Raw genomic sequence first — 22,081 nt, forward strand, 5'->3', positions numbered from 1 at the left:
TTATAAAAAGGACAGTGATCACTTATTCTCCATGTCCAGTGGAGGTAGGAAAAGAAGTAATGGGCTTAATCTGCAGCAAGGGAGATTTAGGTTAGATATCAGGAAAAACTTTCCAACTACAAGGGTAATTAAGCATTGGAATAGGCTTCCAAGGGGAGGCTGTGGAATCCCCATCATTGGAGGTTATTAACAACAGATTGGACAAACACCTATCAGGGATGGTCTAGGTTTACTGGGTCCTGCCTCAGTGAAGGGGGCTGGACTTGATGACTTCTCAAGGTCCCTTCCAGCTCTACACTTCTATGAATCTATTTTTTTTTAAAAGAATTAATTATTTAAATCACCTTGATTTAAATTGCTCAACTCCATCCAAAACTGAATTTCCTCATGGCCAATATACAATGTATGTGTTTCCAGGTGCTATTTAACAGCATTAAACAGCAAGAGGGTACTCACAATAACATGTATTAATTCATGGATAGGGCCCTACCAAATTCACAGCTGTGAAAAACACATCACAGACCATGAAATCTTGTCTCCCCCGTGAAATCTGTATAGTATAGGGGGAGACCAACGTTTCTCAAACTGGGGGTCCCGACCCAAAAAGGGGTTGTAAGGGGGGGTCACAATATTGCCACCCTTATTTCTGCACTGCTGCCTTCAAGCTGGGCGGCTGGAGAGTGACCGCTGCTGGCCAAGGGCCCAGCTCTGAAAGCGGCAGCACAGAAGTAAGGGTGGCAATAACACGACTACCCTACAATAAACTTGTGACCCTCTCCAGAGCCCCTTTTTGAGTCAGGACTCTTACAGTTACAACACTGTGAAATTTCAGATTTAAATATCTGAAATAATGAAAGGTTTCAGAGTAACAGCCGTGTTAGTCTGTATTCGCAAAAAGAAAAGGAGTACTTGTGGCACCTTAGAGACTCACCAATTTATCTGAGCATAAGCTTTCGTGAGCTACAGCTCACTTCATCGGATGCATACTGTGGAAAGTGTAGAAGATCTTTTTATATACACACAAAGCATGAAAAAATACCTCCCCCCACCCCACTCTCCTGCTGGTAATAGCTTATCTAAAGTGATCACTCTCCTTACAATGTGTATGATAATCAAGTTGGGCCATTTCCAACACAAATCCAGGTTTTCTCCCCCCCCACACACACACACACAAAAACCCATTCTCCTGCTGGTAATAGCTTATCTAAAGTGACCATTCTCCTTACAATGTGTACGATAATCAAGGTGGGCCATTTCCAGCACAAATCCAGGGTTTAACAAGAACGTCTGAGGGGGGGTGGGGGTAGGAAAAAACAAGGGGAAATAGGTTACCTTGCATAATGACTTAGCCACTCCCAGTCTCTATTCAAGCCTAAGTTAATTGTATCCAATTTGCAAATTAATTCCAATTCAACAGTTTCTTGCTGGAGTCTGGATTTGAAGTTTTTTTGTTGTAATATCGCAACTTTCATGTCTGTAATCGCGTGACCAGAGAGATTGAAGTGTTCTCCGACTAGTTTATGAATGTTATAATTCTTGACATCTGATTTGTGTCCATTTATTCTTTTACGTAGAGACTGTCCAGTTTGACCAATGTACATGGCAGAGGGGCATTGCTGGCACATGACGGCATATATCACATTGGTAGATGTGCAGGTGAACGAACCTCTAATAGGGTGGCTGATGTTATTAGGCCCTGTGATGGTGTCCCCTGAATAGATATGTGGGCACAGTTGGCAACGGGCTTTGTTGCAAGGATAGGTTCCTGGGTTAGTGGTTCTGTTGTGTGGTATGTGGTTGCTGGTGAGTATTTGCTTCAGGTTGGGGGGCTGTCTGTAAGCAAGGACTGGCCTGTCTCCCAAGATCTGTGAGAGTGATGGGTCGTCCTTCAGGATAGGTTGTAGATCCTTAATAATGCGTTGGAGGGGTTTTAGTTGGGGCTGAAGGTGACGGCTAGTGGCGTTCTGTTATTTTCTTTGTTAGGCCTGTCCTGTAGTAGGTGACTTCTGGGTACTCTTCTGGCTCTATCAATCTGTTTCTTCACTTCCGCAGGTGGGTATTGTAGTTGTAAGAATGCTTGATAGAGATCTTGTAGGTGTTTGTCTCTGTCTGAGGGGTTGGAGCAAATGCGGTTGTATCGCAGAGCTTGGCTGTAGACGATGGATCGTGTGGTGTGGTCAGGGTGAAAGCTGGAGGCATGTAGGTAGGAATAGCGGTCAGTAGGTTTCCGGTATAGGGTGTTTATGTGACCATCGTTTATTAGCACTGTAGTGTCCAGGAAGTGGATCTCTTGTGTGGACTGGACCAGGCTGAGGTTGATGGCAGGATGGAAATTGTTGAAATCATGGTGGAATTCCTCAAGGGCTTCTTTTCCATGGGACCAGATGATGAAGATGTCATCAATATAGCGCAAGTAGAGTAGGGGCGTTAGGGGACGAGAGCTGAGGAAGCGTTGTTCTAAGTCAGCAAGTAGAGTAGGATTTGTGCTGGAAATGGCCCAACTTGATTATCATACACATTGTAAGGAGAGTGATCACTTTAGATAAACTATTACCAGCAGGATAGTGGGGTGGGGGGAGGTATTTTTTTCATGCTTTGTGTGTATAAAAAGATCTTCTACACTTTCCACAGTATGCATCCGATGAAGTGAGCTGTAGCTCACGAAAGCTTATGCTCAGATAAATTGGTTAGTCTCTAAGGTGCCACAAGTACTCCTTTTCTTTTTGAAATAATGAAATTTGCCATTTTTAAAATCCTATGACCCTGAAATTGACCAAAATGGACCATGAATTTGGTATGGTCCACTTCATAGATTCCAAGGCCAAAAAGTGACTGTTGTGATAACCTAGTCTGACTTCTTGTATACCAAAAACCATAGAATTTCCCCACAATAATTCTGAGAGCAGATCTTTCAGAAAAACAGCCAATCTTAACTTAAATATTGTCAGTGATGGAGAACCCACCATGACCCTTGTTAAGTTGTTCCAATGATTTATTACCCTCACTGTCAAAAATTAAGCTTTATTTCCTGTCTGAATTTGTCTAGCTTCAACTACCAGCCATTGGATTGTGTTATACCTTTCTGTGCTAGACTGAAAAGCCTGTTATCAAACATTTGTTCCCCCTGTAAGTACTCACACTGTAAACAAGCGTTAAGCTACATAGATTGAGCTACTGGACTCTATCACTAGTCAGCACGTTTTCCAACCCTTTAATCATTCTTGTGGTTCTTCTCTGAACCCTCTACAATTTATGGATATGCTCTTTGAATTGCGGACACCAGAGCTGGAGGCGGCATAGGCAGCGGGTGTAAGAGACTGGGGGAGGCTGAGCCCCTCCAAACTGGGCAAAAAAGGCCAGATGTGGCGCACGCCCCTTCGGGCACCCGCCGGCCCGACGTCTTGGCAGCGCTGCCCCAGAAGGGTGGGGGGTCCCCCGGCGCCTAGACCACAGCTCGGCCCGAGGCCCCGCCCGCGCCTCTTCCCCGCTCACCCACCGCCCGCAGCGCGCGCCCCCCGGGCGGGGGGGGGGGGGGCAGAAAGGGGGGCAGGAGGCGGCGGCGGCAGCAGGGCCGAGGAGACCAGACGGGGGCGGGGCGGGACCCCCCGCCCCCCCACTTCTGGGGATCTTCCAGCGCCCGCCCCCGGGCTCCCCATGTCGCGCGCCAGCCGCGCGCGCCTCTCCCCTGGTCCGTGAGACGCCGGCGGCTGCACCCGAGCCCAGCGGCCCCCGGCGGCCCGCGCCCGGCTCGCCCGCCCCCGCGCCCTCCAGGGGGCCCCGCCCCGCGCAGGCTCTGGCTGGCCCGCCCGGCAGCGGCGCGGCCCTTGGGCTCCGGGCGGGGCGGGCCCCCCCCCCCGTCACGCCGCGTCCCCGTAACCATGGGGACCAAGCGCCCTGCGGCGGAGACGAGGCCGCGAGTGCGCATGCGCCACACGGGGGAGGGCGGTGCCTTGTGCCGGGCGCTAGGGCGCATGCGCAGTGGGCGAGGCCGTGCTCTGCCCAGCTGCGCTCTCGGCTGCCCGGTCCCGGCCCGCTTGGCCCGAGCCCGGCTCCGCCATGTCCTACGGCCCGTTGGACGCGCGCCGGCCCGGGGGCCCCCAGGGGCAGCCTCCGCCCCGGGACTTCAGCGGCATCATCCAGACCTGCAGCGCCAACGTGCAGCGCATCGCTCAGTGCAGTGAGTGCGGCCCGGCCCCCCCCCCCGCCGGCCCCTCGGGCCCAGCCCCCCCCCCGCCGGCCCCTCGGGCCCAGCCCCCCCCCCCCGCCGGTCCCCCCCCGCCGGCCCCTCTGGCCCAGCCCCCCCCCGCCGGTCCCCCCCCCGGTGCCCCCCGACTGAGCCCCGCCGGCCCCCCCCCGCCGGCCCCTCGGACCCAGCCCCCCCCCCCGCCGGTCCCTCGGGCCCAGCCCCCCCCCCGCCGGTCCCCCCCCGGTCCCCCCCGACTGAGCCCCGCCGGCCCCCCCCCGCCGGCCCCTCGGACCCAGCCCCCCCCCCGCCGGTCCCCCCCCCCCCGGTCCCCCCCGACTGAGCCCCGCCGGCCCCTCGGGCCCAGTTCCCTCCCCCCCGGTCCCCCCCCCCCCGACTGAGCCCCGCCGGCCCCTCTGGCCCAGCCCCACCCCCGCCGGTCCCCCCCGGTCCCCCCTGACTGAGCCCCGCCGGTCCCCCCCCGCCGGCCCCTCTGGCCCAGCCCCCCCCCCGCCGGTCCCCCCACGCCGGCCCCTCTGGCCCAGCCCCCTCCCCCCGCCGGTTCCCCCCCGGCCCCTCTCCTGCCGCCCCAGGGCCCCGGGCTTTGACCAGCCCTGGGTCTCTCCATCCCAGCCCCTCCTTCCCAGCCGTGGGAAGTGCTGCTGCTGACCCTGCTTCCTAGCTGCCCCTGACAGGCCCCTTCCCCGCCTCCCCCATGGCCCTGCATCCCCTTCCCGTCCTGCTCCCCTTGGCAGTAACTCTTCCTGCAGCTTCCCCCCTTGCTGCTGCTTCATGCTGCACCCAGACGTTGCCCTCGCTGTTTCCCTTGATTTTCTTCTCCATCCTTGTCTTTAGTCTCTCTTTGCATTGCAGTGTCTCTTCACCTCTTTCCCAGTGTAGGAAAATATTGAATGATGGCATTAAAATTCGAAAGTAGATAACTAATTGGAATCATGTATTTCTTACTAGGCAGTTGGTTGTCTGCAGGAGAGTTTCTACTGCTCTCTTGGAAGCAGTTATATGGAATTTCTAAAATCTAAAAATGGCAGCAGGTATCTAAGTGACCTCAAGTAACTGAACACAGCCCCGGAAGGAAGTCAATCAACCACAGCAGCTCCCTTGTAATTTGGCCGTGTTCATCAGTGTGCTCTGTCAGACTAACCCATCCATGTTGCTGCAACAGCTGGTCATCCCTTGACACTATGCTCGCCCTCTGGCTTAACACCAGCTAGGCCATTCCTGACTTTCCAAGGGACTTGTTTTCCTGGAAGTTCTCTTCATCAGCCCCTGACTTCCCTCCATTACGATGTCTGCTTCTCTTCCTCCCATGAGACAGTGAAGGCTTCCCCTGACCAGCAGCACTTGCTAGCTAGCACAGAATTTATGTACTACTTATCTAAAGTGAAACAAACATGCTTACAACTCTTCTCATCAAGTATCAGTAGAAATTGCAGAACCCTCAGCTCAATATTTTAGTAATCAGTTTAGTTTATAAACATGAAACAAAACAGCTTCCACTGCAGGCCAGCAAGGGGAGAACCTGATGCCTCAAATCTTACCCTCCTTCTGTAAAGCCCTTTCACTCCTTATGAAAAATCAAGGGTCCCTTGTCAACTTGCTGTTTATCCCGCTAGCTAACTCCATGAGAGCAGAACATCAGACAAACTAGCTGGCCAACTTGTGGCCTGATCTTGCACTTAGGGGGTTGCAGGATTATTATCCTCTTGCCCAGATACCCAGATCAGGATTCAGCCCTAAATTCAGTTGGATGAAACAGAATTGAATCCTCCTCCTGCTATGCCCCTTATTAGATCATTACTCCTGACTAGTGCCAACACAGAGCAGCACATGGGGTGTGGGACTAGCACAAGAGTTTCTCAAAATAGTCAAGGCATACATGTTTTATCAAAGGCCTTAAATAAAATAAAGGGGCACCATCAACTTAGAAGTCACACTTGAGTTTATCTATTGATACAAACGCCTAATATTACTGTAACAGACAGAGAAGTTACTTTTCCATTTTGTTTACTTTAGACCAAAAGTGCTTTCAGTAGTAAATTTCGTTGTAGTCAATTTCCCCCATTTGTGTGGGTTTTAAACAGAAGATATTACATTCTTCATCTTTCTTGGCTTCTATCATCTGTGCATAGAGTACTATCTGAAAGCTCTCTGTCACTTTGAAGACTATTTTGAGCTTTACTTAGAGGACAACTTTGGGGAATTACAGATTGGTCAGTCTTAACTTCTGTACCCGGAAAGATAATGGAGCAAATAATAAATCAATTTGCAAACACCTAGAAGAAAATAAGGTGATGAATAACAGTCAGCATGGATTTGTCAAGAACAAATAGTGTCAAACCAACCTGATAGCTTTCTTTGACAAGGTAACAAGCCTTGTGGATGAGGGGGTACATATGGTATAACTTGACTTTAGTAACACTTTTGATATTGTCTCGCATGACCTCATAAACAAACTAGGGAAATACAACCTAGATGGAGCTACTATAAGGTGGGTGCATAACTGGTTGGAAAATCTTTCCCAGAGAGTAGTTATTAGTGGTTCACAGTCATGCTGGAAGGGCATAACGAGCGGGGTCCTGCAGAGATTGGTTCTGGGTCTGGTTCTGTTCAATATCTTCATCAATGATTTAGATAATGGCATAGAGAGTATACTTATAAAGTGTGCGGACTATACCAAGCTGGGAGGGGTTGCAAGTGCTTTGGAGGATAGGATTAAAATTCAAAATGACATGGACAAACTGGAGAAATGGTCTGAAGTAAATAGGATGAAATTCAATAAGGACAAATGCAAAGTACTCCACTTAGGAAGGAACAATCCGTTGCACACATACAAAATGGGAAATCGGAAAAGAGTCCTGTGGCACCTTATAGACTAACAGACGTGGGTTAGTTCGTGGGTGAATACCCACTTCGTCAGATGCATGTCATGGGAAATGACATGCCTAGGAAGGAATACTGTGAAAAGGGATCTGGGGGTCATAGTGGATCACAAGCTAAATATGAGTCGTCAGTGTAACACTTGCACCAAAAAAAAAAAAAAAAGCAAACATCATTCTGGGATGTATTAGCAGGAGTGTTGTAAGCAAGATACGAGAAGTAATTCTTCCGCTCTACTCCACACTGATTAGGCCTCAGCTGGAGTATTGTGTCCAGTTCTGGGCACCACATTTCAGGAAAGATGTGGACAAATTGGAGAAAATACAGAGAAGAGCAACAAAAATGATTAAAGGCCTAGAAACCATGACCTGTGAGGGAAGATAGAAAAATTTGGGTTTGTTTGTCTGGAAAAGAGAAGATTGAGAGGGGACTTGATAAGTTTTCAAGTACATAAAAGGTTGTTAAAAGGAGGAGGGAGAAAAATTGTTGTTCTTAACCTCGGAGGATAGGACAAGAAGCAATGGACTTAAATGGGCTAGCAAGGGACGTGAAGGGTAACAAGAAGGGTTTCTACAGGTATGTTTAGCAACAAGAAGGAGGTCAGGGAAAGTGCGGGCCCCTTACTGAATGGAGGAGGCAACATAGTGACAGATGATGTGGAAAAAGCTGAAGTACTCAGTGCTTTTTTTGCCTCGGCCTTCACAGACAAGGTCAGCTCCCAGACTGCTGCACTGGGCAACACAGCATGGGGAGTAGGTGAGCAGCCCGCAGTGGTGAAAGAACAGGTTACAGACTGTTTAGAAACGCTGGACATCCACAAGTCCATGGGTCCGGATCTAATGCATCCAAGGGTGCTGAGGGAGTTGGCTGATGTGATTGCAGAGCCATTGGCCATTATCTTTGAAAATTCGTTGCGATCAGGGGAGGTCCCGGACGATGGAAAAAGGCAATTATAGTGCCCATATTTAAAAAAGGGAAGAAAGAGAATCTGGGGAACTACAGACCAGTCAGCCTCACTTCAGTCCCCGGCAAAATCATGGATCAGGTTCTCAAGGAATCCGTTTTGAAGCACTTGGAGGAGAGGAAGGGGATCAAGAACAGTCAACGTGTTAACGTGCCAGCAAGTTAAAGAAGTATGGGCTGGATGACTGGACTATAAGGTGGATAGAAAGTTGGCTAGATTGTCGGGCTCAACGGGTAGTGATCAATGGCTCCATGTCTAGTTGGCCGCGGGTATCAAGTGGAGTGCCCCAAGGGTCGGTCCTGGGGCTGGTTTTGTTCAACATCTTCATAAGTGATCGGAGGATGGTGTGGATTGCACCCTCAGCAAGTTTGCAGATGACACTAAACTGGGAGGAGAGGTAGATACGCTGGAGGGTAGGGATAGGATACAGAGGGCCCTAGACAAATGGGAGGATTGGGCCAAAAGAAATCTGATGAGGTTCAACAAGGACAAGTGCAGAGTCCCGCACTTAGGAAGGAAGAATCCCATGTATCGCTACAGACTAGGGACCGAATGGCTCGGCAGCAGTTTTGCAGAAAACTTGGGGTTACAGTGGACGAGAAGCTGGATAGGAGTCAGCAGGGTGCCCTTGTTGCCAAGAAGGTCAATGGCATATTGGGCTGTATTAGTAGGAGCATTGCCAGCAAATTGAGGGAAGTGGTTGTTCCCCTCTATTCGGCACTGGTGAGGCCACACCTGGAGTATTGCGTCTAGTTTTGGTCCCCCCACTACAGAAGGGATGTCGACAAATTGGAGAGAGTCCAGCAGAGGGCAACAAAAATGATGAGGGGGCTGGGGCACATGACTTAACGAGGAGAGGCTGAGGGAACTGGGTTATTTAGTCTGCAGAAGAGAAGAGTGAGGGGGGATTTAATAGCAGCCTTCAGTTACCTGAAGGGGGGTTCCAAAGGGGATGGAGCTCGGCTGTTCTCAGTGGTGGCAGATGTCAGAACAAGAAGCAATGGTCTCAAGTTGCAGTAGGGGAGGTCTAGGTTCGATATTAGGAAACACTATTTCAGTAGGAGGGTGGTGAAGCACTGGAATGGGTTACCTGGGGAGGTGGTGGAAGGCCCGGCTTGACAAAGCCCTGGCTGGGATGGTTTAGTTGGTGTTGGTCCTGCTTTGAGCAGGGGACTGGACTAGATGACTTCCTGAGGTCTCTTCCAGCCCTATTATTCTATGATTCTACGAAATTGCAGCAAGGGCGGTTTAGGTTGGACATTAGGAAAAACTTCCTAACTCTGAGTGGTTAAGCACTGGAATAAACTACCTAGGGAGATTGTGGAATCTCCATCACTGAGGATTTTTAAGAGCAGGTTGGACAAACACCTGTCAGGGATGGTCTAGATGATACTTAGTCCTGCCTTGAGTGCAGGGGACTGGACTAGATGATCTCTTGAGGTCCCTTCAAGTTCTATGATTCTCTAGAAGATGTTGGACTTGTGACCCATCACAGGAGTTGTTCTGGCATGAAATCTGTGATGCTTGGCTCCTTCGGGTAGGTATTCAGCCTAGTGCATGGGGAGTTCACTACACAACTGTGTACTGTGAGAACTAATCGAACTCCAGGAAATCAACGTGCTACCCACGCAAGGCTCTGAGTTCCAGTATTTAATTATTCCATAAAGCCACACTGTACTATATGTGCCGCTAGGCCTTACATTAAAAGACGTTGTTAAATGCAAATCAGTGTAGTTTAAATACACTCCAGTATGGCTCATGACCAAACCCAACATAAGTGACTTGATCCAAGACACAATCCAAATGAAGAAGTCACACCAATTAAACTAAATTGATTTACAAACAGTTTTAGTTAAATAGTGCAACTTCTTTGTGTAGACTAGGCCTAACATTCTTCTGGTATGATGGAATTGATTCACTTGTCACTCTCCATTCTGACTCTCAATTGTTCTCAAAAGATAACAGTGGCAGGGTTCATATACATTCTAATCCCACTGTAACAAGATTGTAACTGAAATAGTCAACAAGAAGAAGTAGACTTGAAGAATCGTGTTTAGCCCACTTAAATGCAAGTTGTTTTCATACATCTTCTAAGATTCTTCCTCCTTCCCAATGCGACACTCATTTTCAAAGATGACCTGCAACTACACAGTATTCTAATAGCTCAAGTAGAACAGCCCAGTAACTAGAGTACCAGAAATGCTCATACTCCTCCAAAGTCGGTGGCTGCTGTCTCCTGCTTCCACTGATGACAAGCATGTTTTGTTGGTAACATCACAGGCGAAAAACCGTGCTGGGGAACTCTGCATGGAACAAATCATTTTACTGGCTGAATGTCCAATTCAAACTCTTCATTAGGCCAGTGCTATAAAGGCAATATCTGTCCTGTAAGTTTATTCAGATTTTTACACTGCTTGCTAAGAAGTCGTGAATGACTCCTGCTGTTCAGCTCCAAAACTGTCATACTGGGGGCTGGAGCTGGGTGTAATAGGTAAGGGTAGCTACTTGAGGGTTTCCACAGTGCTTAGAGGTATACCATGAACTTAAACTACTCCGTTTAGACTTTTTTTTTTTTAAAGTAGTCTTGTGCACCTGCCTCTGAGTCCCTTATAACTTCAGCAACTTCACAACCATGTTTTTGTGTTTGTAATTGTTTCTCTCCACTCTTGCTGTCTTTCACAAACACACACAGGAAAAATTGATTGTAATGAAACTGACTATTGAAAGCACTTTTTGTCTAAAGCGGTGGTTCTCAAACTATGGGGCAGACTTCCCAAGGATGCGTGGGAATGTGTCAAGGGAGGCGCAGGCTGTATGCTGTTTGTTTGTTTTTGTTTTTTTATAGTTCTGGCTGTCAGCCCTGGGTGGCTGGGCCTTGTGCAGAAGAGTTGTGCACACCCGGGAGGCAGGGATCCCTGCCACCTGGGCTCAGGCTCTCCTTCCCTCCCCACAATCCCTCACCTGGACGTGGTGGGCTGTCAGCAGGAGCGCAGAAGTAAGGGTAGCAATGGGCACCAAGTCTGGTGTGAAAAGTGATATTGACAAATACCACTTCGCCAACCTAACTTCTGTGCTTCTGCTGGTGCAGTGCTGTGTTCAGAGCTGGGTGCCTGGCCAGCAGCTGCTGCTCTCTGCTCTGCCTTTAGAGCTGGGTGCCTGGCCAGCAGCTGCTGCTCTCCGCTCTGCCTTTAGAGCTGGGTGGCAGTATATGTACTTGGCGGGGAGGGGCACGTAAACTACAACACGAAGGAGGAGGAGGGACCGATCAAATAAGTTTGAAAACCATTGATCTAAAGTAAACAAAATGGAGAAATAACTTTCCTCTCTCTTATAGTAATACTAGATGTTTGTATCAACAGGTAAACTCAGAAATGTGACTTTCTAAATTGGTGGTGCCCCTTTATTTTATTAAACCCTTTGGTAAGGCTCTAGTCACTTGTAAGCATTCTACAAATCAATGACTAGACTACTTCAAACACCCCCACTTGGTCTAACAAAAAGCATTTAGGGTAAGGTCTGTTGTGACAATTGGTCTATAACTTTTGCCTGCTTAGAAATTTAGCATGGAAAGTAGGTCAAGTTATTTTCAATAAAGAATGTAATAAATGTGCAAGAGAACCAGAGAGACTAAATAAACCCAAACAAAAAAGGCCACTCTGATATAATTCAAGGAGTGTGTTGATACCATGCTTGGTAAAAACAGGAGATGTAGAATCGGAAATTAATTAGCCAAAATTGGTGTCACTAGTAGGCCTAAATCGGTGTACAAAATAAAGGGATTGGCTATTTTACCCATCACTTCCCTTTTGAGTCCTTAAATAAAGAGATTTTGAGGAAAACAACAGACAGGGGTTACCGAAGCAAGCTTCCCCTCCTGGCTGCGTTTGGTGGGACACGTGGCCCTTGTTATTCTGATCCGGAGAGATACCCAGACCAGGCCCGAGAGAGCGACCCTGATGACATCACCACCCCTACCAGCTCCTGCTGAATCCCAGCACCACCTGAGATTAAATGGGATTGAACTTTAACAGCAGCAATAACAACTCCAGCCCCTCTCAACTACCTTCTCTCTTCCCCAAAAGGACAGTTATTGCCATCTGACACCTCAAAGAGACTGTCAAACTGGGGGCGGGGCTGGGTTTCCTTCTACAACCCTCTCCAGTTAAAGGGAAAGGGAACATGGGATGTTAAAATGGAAGACTTATTTAATATTTTACTTTTCTAATGCATTCACTGTTTTTCCTTCTTTTCTTTATCTTTAATAAAAGATTACAATGTTTTTAATCACCGGACTCCTTAATGTTTTTAATGCTATTTGCCATGGTACTAAGCAGACCTTGTTTAATACTATTTAATGTTGGACAATGACTGGGTTATGTTAACATCTTTGGCCCATTTATTCCATCTAGATTGAGACAACAGGTACAGGTCCATTTTAAAGAGGTGGGCAAGCCTTACTTCAACAAAACTTTGATAGCAACATTTCTATGGGAGAGATGGTAATGCAGCTAGAAGGGGAACTTCAAGAAAAATAACCAGAGGGAGTCTAATGTGTTGTTTTAAAATGGTCTTGCCTTGCCTTACAAATCACCAAGCCATTGTAAACTCTTTTCCTCAGCTTCTCAGATAAAGAATTTGATGAGCCAGCTTGGAACCAAACAGGACTCCAGCAAATTGCAGGAAAACCTGTAAGTATTAGCTGAACAAACATGTAAGTGTGCATGTGGATGATGGAAATGGACTGGGTCTGTTCTGGTTAGTGAGCAGTATCCTGAGCAAAACTCTGCATGGTGGGAGGGTGGCAGTAGAGGCGGAGTGTGTGTGGTGTGGCAGGGCGTAAACATGACTCTAGTTCTCCCAAAAAGGCTAACTTGGTGGATGAAGGGAATTTGGTAGTTGTACTGGGGTCAAAAACCATTCATATCTGCTTGCTATGGACCAAAAACTGGTTGAAGGGTCATAAACAAGGGGAATTAACAGCCACGTATCAAGCTGTGTTCAGGCTTCTGCAGATTAGAGCAGGATCTGTGATGGAGCTGAAACTATTTTAAGCTTCACTTATGATTTAGAAGAGGGAGTAAATATCACGCTAACAAAATTCTTGGATCCTAAATTAGGAGAAGTAATGAGAAGATAATATTCTGAAGGGGGAGAGACACCTGTAATACCAAAAGACTAGGCAAGAGAATGATCGGCAGCAATAAGATATGGCAATCAAAATGCCTAATATAACTTTAAACGCTGTAGAGAAGAATACACCACTGGATGACAAACCACAGGGAGTTCAGATAGAACAACCAATGTTCTCAAAGGGGATGGAGGGTCTGACCTAAGGCAATTACACATAGATTGTCTGAGGCCTTGTCTACACCACACAAAACAGTGGAAGTGTAGGCATTGCAAAGCTAGTTTTGTCGGCAAAACTCTCCTATTTTGCAACAAAATAAAACCACCTCAACGAGAGGCATAAAGCTTTTTTCAGCAATTTTAAAATGACAAAGCACCAGTGTAGACGCAGCTGTTCGTTCTGTCGCCATAACTGGCTTCCCCCAGTATCCCACAATAGCCACTGTGACCACTCTGCTCGTTGTTATGAACTTGGCTGCCCTGGATTCCAGCTACAAAGGCATACGCCCCTCCCCTCTCAGAGCTCCAGGAAGTTCTGACAGCTGAGTGTGCTGCTCCATTCTGGCAGCAAAGAGCAAATCGTTACTGTGGAATCCTGCTCTCCCCTGCACTGGGAACACTGCAGCAAGCAGGCTGCCGCTGTAGGAGGCAGGAGGGAGACTGCTGTGCTGAGCTGGGGATGGAGGTGGGGGCTGATGTTGGGGGCATCTCCCTCTCCCTGCCTCAGGACTGACTGCTTCTGGTTGCTGTCTGAATTTAGAGACAGCATGCTGACAGACTCACTCTTCCCCCAACACGCACACTTCCCCAACACACACTGTCTCTCTCACATACACACTCCTCCCCCACTTTCTCTTACACTCTCCCAATATACAGTCTGTCTCTGTCTCTACACACACACACGCCTCACCTCTCCCCCACACACACTTCAGATGAAAAGCAGCTGGCAATCTAGTAGGATGCCCATGGAATGATGGGATTAAGAAACCTGCATCATGTGACTCTGTGCCTGCCCCATGAGGCATTGCAAAACCTTCCCAAAGCACCAATTGCACAGTGGGATAGCTACCCACCGTGCACTGCTCTGTGTCGATGCAAGAGCTGCTAGTGTGCATGTGCTCTGCCGACACAAGGAGCATAGTGTGGACATGCAACAATGGTTTAATTAAAGCAGCATAACTTTAGTTGACAAAACTCTGTAGTGTAGACATGTCCTAAGCAATGACTACAGGTGTACAGAAGCATACAAATAATTGAAGGGTGTAAGCAGCAGAGTGGTAGAAAAATAATTTAGGAGTAATAAGAGGAAATTATTAAAAGGAAAAATCAAATGAAAACCTGGAAAACCTTCTCAACTGTGAGGTCGCCTGATAATGGAATGGTCTCCCAAAGGAAATGGAAGAAGCTCAGTTGCTCTGGACATTAAAATTAGAATTGATCAAATACTAGAAAATGTGCAGTGAAGAATCCTGCATTGACACCCAGAGGTGAACTAAATGGCCATAGAATGTCATGTTACAGAATCTATGAAAGAAATAACCAATTTTATTTGCATTGGGTTTACTCCAGTGCAAAGAAATCCCTTGGGTAAGGCTTGTTGGCATCCTTTCATCTATGAGAGACTGTAGGAATTGCAGGCTATGATGTAGATGTTTACAATGTCTCATATGACTGAATAGGCCAATCCGAGATTTGCATGATCTTTGGCAGTTATTGCAAATGTATGTATCTTGGTTGGGAGCTGCTTGCTTCCTCTGGGTTCTTTATTCTTCAAGCTGTAGGAGCCAGCTTCTATACCCTGATGGACACAATGGCGCCACTTGTTACAATCACTTGTCAAGATTTCCCATTGGTCAGGATCAATTCCAAATTCCTTCATATCTCGCTTGCATGTGTCTTTATAGCAGAGCTTGGGACATCCTGTTGTTCTTGTTCCCTCTGATAGCTCGCTGTATAGCATGTCCTTGGGTATGCATCCGTCTTCCAACCTACTCAGAGGGTCCAGCCAGTGCAGTCATCTTTGCTTGAGCAGGGCTGTCACACTTGGTGAATTTGTCCTTTGAAGAACCTCTGCATTGGTGACTTTATCCTGCCATTTGGTGTTGAGTATACGGTGTAAACAATGTAGATGGAAACTGTTTAACCTTTTCTCCTGATGAGCATAAGTTGTCCATGTTTCCCCACCATACATGAGAGCGCTGAGGACGCAAGCTTGGTACACTAGAATTTTGGTCTTGATGGCAAGCTCTGAGTTGTTCCATGCTATTTTAGTTAGTCTGCTAAAGGTGGTGGCAGCCTTTGCAATGCGAGCATTTAGTTCTTCATCAAGTGAGAGGTTGGTGGTCACTGTAGAACCTAAACAGCTGAACTTTTGGACGACTACTAGCTGGTGTGCGTTTAAGGTAATTGAAGGATCTTGTGGAACCCCCTTTCCTAATACAACCATTTTCTTGATGCTGATGGTGAGAGCAAATGCCTGACAGGCACTTGAAAGGTGGTCCATGAGTTCTTGTAGTAGATCTTCATTGTGGGCTATGAGGGCAGCATCATCAGCAAATACAAGTTCTCTGATTAGCACCTTTTTGACTTAAGAAACTCTTCAAACTATTCCAGCCAATCTGATCTTGTATACGCTCCATCTTTCATGTCCTTAAACATGTCCACGCACAGTTCAAGAGTACCAAGAAGATTCAAAAGAGCGTAGGGGCAAGAACACATTCTTGCTTTACTCCACTCTTCATCTCAAAGCTGTCTGAAGTGGACCCGTCAAACTGGATGGCTGCTCTCATGTTGTTGTGGAATGAATGTATAAGACTTAACAAGGTTGGTGGGCATCCTATCTTTTCTAGTATGGCAAATAGACCTGCTCTGCTTACTGTGTGGTTAGGTCCACAAAGGCAATGTACAATGGTCGGTTTTGCTCTCTGCACTTTTCTTGGAGTTGATGCAGAGAAAATATCATGTCTATAGTTGATCTTCCAACCCGGAATCTGCACTGTGATTAAGGGTAGACACGATTCGCCAGCTGTTGTAAGCGCACTAAGATGACTTTTGCGAAAGCTTTTCCTGCTGCACTTAGTAGCAAGATACCCATGTAGTTGTTGCAATCACCTTTTCGCCTTTATTTTTATACAACGTGATGATGTTTGCGTTACGCATCTCTTGTGGTACCTCACCCTTTTTCCAGCATTTAAGTAGCAGCTGAAGAAGATATGGTAATAGGCTGTCTTTCCCGCACGTGAGGATTTCTGCTGGGATGCCATCTTTTCCAGGAGCCTTGCCACTTGCCCACTTCTACAGCGGGCTCCACATCTAGCTCTGGCATGACCTGTAGAGTTGGCATTTGGTCTAGTGATTCGCTGGTGGTGTTTCTTCCTTGTGCGTATAGCTCTAAATAGTGTTCAACCCAACAAGACAACTGCTTGTTTTAATCTATAATGATTTCACTGCTGTGCAATTTGAGAGTGGCAACCTTGTTGACAGTGTGGGACCTAGAGCTTTCTTCAGGCCATCATACATGACTTTGAGGTTTCCTGTGTCTGAGGCTGTCTGTATCTCTTCACAGACCTTGGTCGGTAATGATTTGCAAAACGTCTGCTTGCTCGCTGTACCTCAATTTTTGCATGTCGAAGTCTCACTTTGGTACTTTGTTGGTTTCTTGTGTTCCAGATAGGCTGTGTTCCCAATGTAGCTAAAGCTGTTCCATAGAATCATAGAACTGGAAGGGACCTCGAGAGGTCATCTAGTCCAATCCCCTGCACTCAAGGCAGGACTAAGTATTATCTAGACCATCCCTGACCAGTGTGTGTCCAACCTGTTCTTAAAAATTCCCAGTGATGGAGATTCTACACCATCCCTAGGCAAGTTAGTCCAGTGTTTAACCACTTGACAGTTAGGAAGTTTTTCCTAATGTCCAACCTAAACCAGCCTTTAAGCCCATTGCTTCTTGTCCTATCCTCAGGGGTTAAGAAGAACAATTTTTCTCCCTCCTCCTTGTAACCATCTTTTATGTACTTCATGGATTGTTCTTAAATCTTCCCCAGATTCCTCTGCCTCCTCGGGTAATGACTTCTCATGCATGCTAAGTTCAAAAGTCTTCACAAACTCCTGACATTTCCTCTGGTTTGCAGTGTTAATAGCATTGATTTGGGGCTTGGGCCTAGGTTTTGCTCTGTCTAGTTTCTTGGCTGTAATCTTCACTTTGACCACTCCTTGAGTATTAGCAATGTCACAGTCAATACTGTGGAATGTGTGAGTGTTCTGCACGAAGGGTAGATCTTTCCTCCTGATGATAACAAGGTCTAATTGGTGCCAGTGGCTTGATCGTGGATGTCGCCATGACACTTTGTGGCACTCTTTTCCTGTAAAATACGAATTGGTAATGCACATTTGGTTTGGGGGCAGCATTCAAGACGTCTTTGTCCATTCTCATTCATAGTGCCAATGCCAAAATGTCCTAGGCAATCTGGCCATGAGTTGGCTGCACCGACTCTTGCATTAAAGTCACCAAGGAGGAAAAGTTGCTCATTTGATGGTATTCTTTTGATGACTTGATGCAAAGAGTCATATAATATATCCTCCTCAGGGTTAGATTTGAGTGTTGGTGCATAGGCATTAATAATGTTCACAGAGCTGATGGTTGTCTGAAGTTTAAGTGAGATGATACGCTCCGACTTCCCAATGGGTGTTTCTAGGAGCTTTACCCACTTGTTTCTCACAGCGAAACCGACACTGTGCAGACAATTTTCTTCACTGCTTTTACCTTGCCAAAAGAAGGTGTAATTGGTCTGTTGGACAGAACCAGCATCGGCAAGTCTTGTTTCCTGAAGTGCTGCAATGTCAACATTGAGTTTGTACAGCTCATGGTCTATCAAAGCTGACTTCTGTATGCTGCTTGTGTATTGTAGGTCATCATTTGTAAATCCCGGACACATGGTCCCAACATTCCAGCTTCCAAGCTGGAAAGTTCGTGTATTTGGCAAAAATAAGAAACCAAGGTTTCAGTCTGCCTTTCAACTTTTGGTCTAGCCCCATGCACCCCATGAGGCAGACAGACCATGGCGGGTCAGCACCTGACTGTCCGGGGGCTGCCTGGCTTTGTGGCGGGCGGTGGCTGACCAATGGAACACAGTGATTCCTCCCACCATCGAAGGTGACCTGTGGAACCCTCCTCTATGCCAATCAAGTGAGAGCATATAACCCATAACTGCCACCTTCCATGTTGTGACCATGTTGCCAGCAAGGATGGAGTGTCCTTTCCATGTGATGTGGCTGCAATAGTCTAGGCAGTTGATGTGGAAGCCCTGCTTTGCCCATGTGTCAGCATCCCCCCTCTTGACTTCACTGGTTTGGACCAAAGGAAGGACGGGAGTTGATACGTTTGGAACCAGCTGTGCTGCAGGAGTTGCCAGTGCAGAGGAGATCTTCTATCTGCCTCCCCTTCGGGGCTCCACTCCTAGATAGGTTATCCGCTACAGCTGAAGGGCCCAATCTGTCCTGTGAGGATGTCATTGGCAAAAACACTGAGTGAATTTGCTCATCCACCTTTTGATGGCATTTCCTCCATCAAGGGTTCCACTACCCTCCCCAGGCGCTCATCTGCCCGAAGCTGTTGGCGATTCCTGAGGTTTCTGGGGTAATTAACCAGTGCCCAGCACTCGGCGTTGACCAGTACAGGTTGCACCACTTATGGTCATAGAAGTAGCAGGTTTTCAATTCTGACCTGGGTAAGGAATGTCAGAAGTAATCCCCTCACGGGCATGTTTATCTTGGGCTAATAATTTCAAAACTGCCTAGTAACTAGAGTTGATCAGGAATCTTACATTAGAATGATTTTCCAATGGAATATGTTCCCTCTTTTTCTCCCAAATTACCCAGGGGGAAACTTCAGTTTTCTTGGGTAATTTCAGCTCTCCATCAGGAAAATCTAAATGAAGGCTCGCTGGCTGCCTGCCTGCCTGCCTGGAAGGCTTTAGTCAGTTTCAGTTTCTGCCTGTAGGCAAAGAGCCTTCCAGATGGCCAGACAGAAAGCCAAAAGCTTCTGGTTTGGCTCTCCCCAAACAGAGTTTTCTGGAAATCCCTTCCCATGAAAAATCTGATAGTTTTGACTTTTGTCTCTTTTTGGGATGAAAAATTTGTCAGATGAAATCTGTCATAGGATGGGATTTCCATTTTTCAGCCAACTCTGCTAGTAACAAGGTTACTATTTATAAAAGGGAGCCCCCTCTCTTCCTGCCCTCTCTGCTTTGTCATTCCGAGCTGCTCAGTACAAATCTGAAGGCTGCCATGTCTAACAGAGGCCTGGGTGGATATGGAACATGTTTGTAACATTCCATATGAAGTGCAGAACATTCTAAACTTTTTCAGAATATAAACAGGACACAGCTGCTAATGCTTGAGTGCTTCAACTAGATCATAGTTGATTTGATCTGGATTTAATGGCTGGATTAAAGAACTAATCATTGGTGGCAGTCTAATTAATCTAGTTTCCAGTTAATGTTGTTCTGTTATAGAAAAACCTTCAGCTTTCACTTGAAGGGATTATTGGTGCTTAACAAATAGTGCTTCCTAGGGTGACACTTCAAGTGTATTGGTACAAAAATGCAGGGAAATCATAGTCAACGCAACCATCAAATTAACTTCTCAGGCACCACTATAGTTTACCTACTGTGGGCTAGAATATGCAATGAGGCAACACAAACTCTGCTAAACCTGACTGCTTTGTCATGTACATCAATTGGACTATATGGTTGATAGCTTTCCTCTTGGTGTCTTATGGGCATGCAATGAACTTATTGCCTTGTGCTTTTTTTTTTGTATCCCTTTCGTTCCTTTTCCCATCTTATGGTCTGACCCACCACTATGTTCTGTGTATATGTGGCAGGTGGTTAATGAATGAATTCCTTCCAAATCCTCCTTCCTAGGGCAGAAGACACAACAAATTACAGCAATGTGTCTGGAAACTTTGTAACATGAGTTTAATGTAGATCTTACGGTAGGCATACTAATGATGTGTAGCGTTTCCAGTGGTGAACTGTCTGTGTATGCTAAAGCAGAACAGTGTTTGTGCAACTGAGGACTTTCCATAGGTTATGGTTGGCTGTCTGTTATAGAGGATCATGACTTCTTATAGCAAAGCATTCTGGGACCATCCTAACTTACTGGGACAATAGTATTCATAGGTTCCAGAAACTTGTCTTGTAAATCTATGGTACACCCAATGTAACCACTAACTGAAGAGCCAATTTTCTTTTCTCCCCCACCCCGCAACTGCCAGGGCTTGTGTATCACGTTACCATGGGCAGAGTAATCATTGTTCATGGTCACCAAAATGAAAGCAAAACCATGAAGCAAAAATTGGAAACCAAAGCAAATGGGACCCAGTCAGCATTTAAAGAATTACACTTTTGTCTAAAAATGTTTTCCCTGGCTGGCTAGTGGAAAGATTTGAATAAGCAGCTGTTCTGTGCACTTGATATTCTCATTCTTGCTGTTTCATGATGTATGCCATTTTCCCAGGTTTTTTGTGTCCCTTACAGCAGGGGTTCATAGAATCATAGAATATCAGGATTGGAAGGGACCTCAGGAGGTCATCCAGTCCAACCCCCTGCTCAAAGCAGGACCAATCCCCAATTTTTGCCCCAGATCCGTAAATGGCCCCCTCAAGGATTGAACTCACAACCCTGGGTTTAGCAGGCCAATGCTTAAACCACTGAGCTATCCCTCTCCCCGAAAACCTTTTTCTTTCTGTGGCCCCCCCAACATGCTATAAAAACTCCACGGCCCACTTGTACCACAATAATGGGATTTCTGCATATAAAAGCAAGGGCCAGCATTAGGGGGTAGCAAGCAGGCCACTTGCCTGGGGGTCCTCATGCCACAGGAGCCCCCACAAAACTACATTGCTCAGGCTTCGGCTTCAGCCTCAGGTGGAAGGGCACAGGGCCCGGGCTTCAACCCCATGCAGCAAGGCTCTTTGGCTTTCTGCCCTGGGCCCCAGTGAGGCTAATGCTGGCCCTGCTTGGCGGCCCCCCTGAAATCTGCTCGCAGCTCCCAGGGGGTCTCAGACCCCTGGTTGAGAACCACTGCCTTACAGCAATAAGGAGGAAAGAAACATCTTAAAGTGACTGCTGAACCACAAGGTTTGGTAGGGGTCTAGAGCAGATGTAGACCTGAAATGACCTTAAATACTATTTTTAATGTAGCTAGACTGTGTCCCCTTTAAGTAACATGTCAACAAAATGTGTGCAAACTGAAGCTACAAATGCACCCTAATACAAAAGCTAGAAGTCCATTCCTCCTGTCACCTTGAACACAGGAAGGTGCTGTCTGCTATGCAGTGTTTATAATGCCTGCAACTCCTTACCCAGGAAATGGTCCTTGGGACTTGTCAGGTAAAGACTATTCTAGTTATTTGATTCTGATACTAATAAGCTTCTGCAGACTCTTAAGAATTCTCTTCCCTCTTGGCATGGGAACTCCTAATATTATTTAGTGTCATAAGTGCAGGTGGAACTTCATGGGATAACCTGACAGTTGTAAACATAGAGCTGCAATCATTTGAATTGTCATAGTGTGCAACTTAAATGTGCAGGATTTTGGAACCCTTATGTGGTACGGTGACAGCTGTTAATTGTTTGGTGACTGTACTAGCAACTTAATTCAGAGGAAACTATATAAGCTTGTATTTTTATTTTAGACAACAGTTACAGCATTCTGCAAACCGGCTCGCCAAGGAGACAAACGAGTACCTAAAGGAGCTGGGATCTCTGCCACTTCCCTTATCAGCTTCTGAACAGGTTTGTGCGGGTGAAGCTTTAGTGGAAAGGAAGAAAAAAAATCCTAATATTTTCTTAAGAAAGAAACACACTAACTTGTGTCATTACAGGATAAGTATGAACTAGCAAATC

The 22,081-nt window shown here is 46.8% G+C and overlaps 1 protein-coding gene across 1 annotated transcript in view; it reads left to right on the plus strand.

Annotated features, from left to right (window-relative positions):
* The first annotated feature begins 3,887 nt into the window (after positions 1-3,887).
* The window catches only part of STX12 (syntaxin 12), a 31,220-nt gene continuing 13,026 nt past the window's right edge, over positions 3,888-22,081 (plus strand). The window contains exons 1-3 of the mRNA XM_037881848.2: positions 3,888-4,177; positions 12,664-12,733; positions 21,871-21,970. Coding sequence (XP_037737776.1) covers positions 4,057-4,177; positions 12,664-12,733; positions 21,871-21,970 — 291 coding nt within the window. The 5' untranslated portion in view covers positions 3,888-4,056. The remainder of the gene's footprint in view (positions 4,178-12,663; positions 12,734-21,870; positions 21,971-22,081) is intronic.

Source organism: Chelonia mydas, chromosome 19 (genome assembly GCF_015237465.2).
Source record: "Chelonia mydas isolate rCheMyd1 chromosome 19, rCheMyd1.pri.v2, whole genome shotgun sequence".
NCBI lineage: Eukaryota > Metazoa > Chordata > Testudines > Cheloniidae > Chelonia > Chelonia mydas.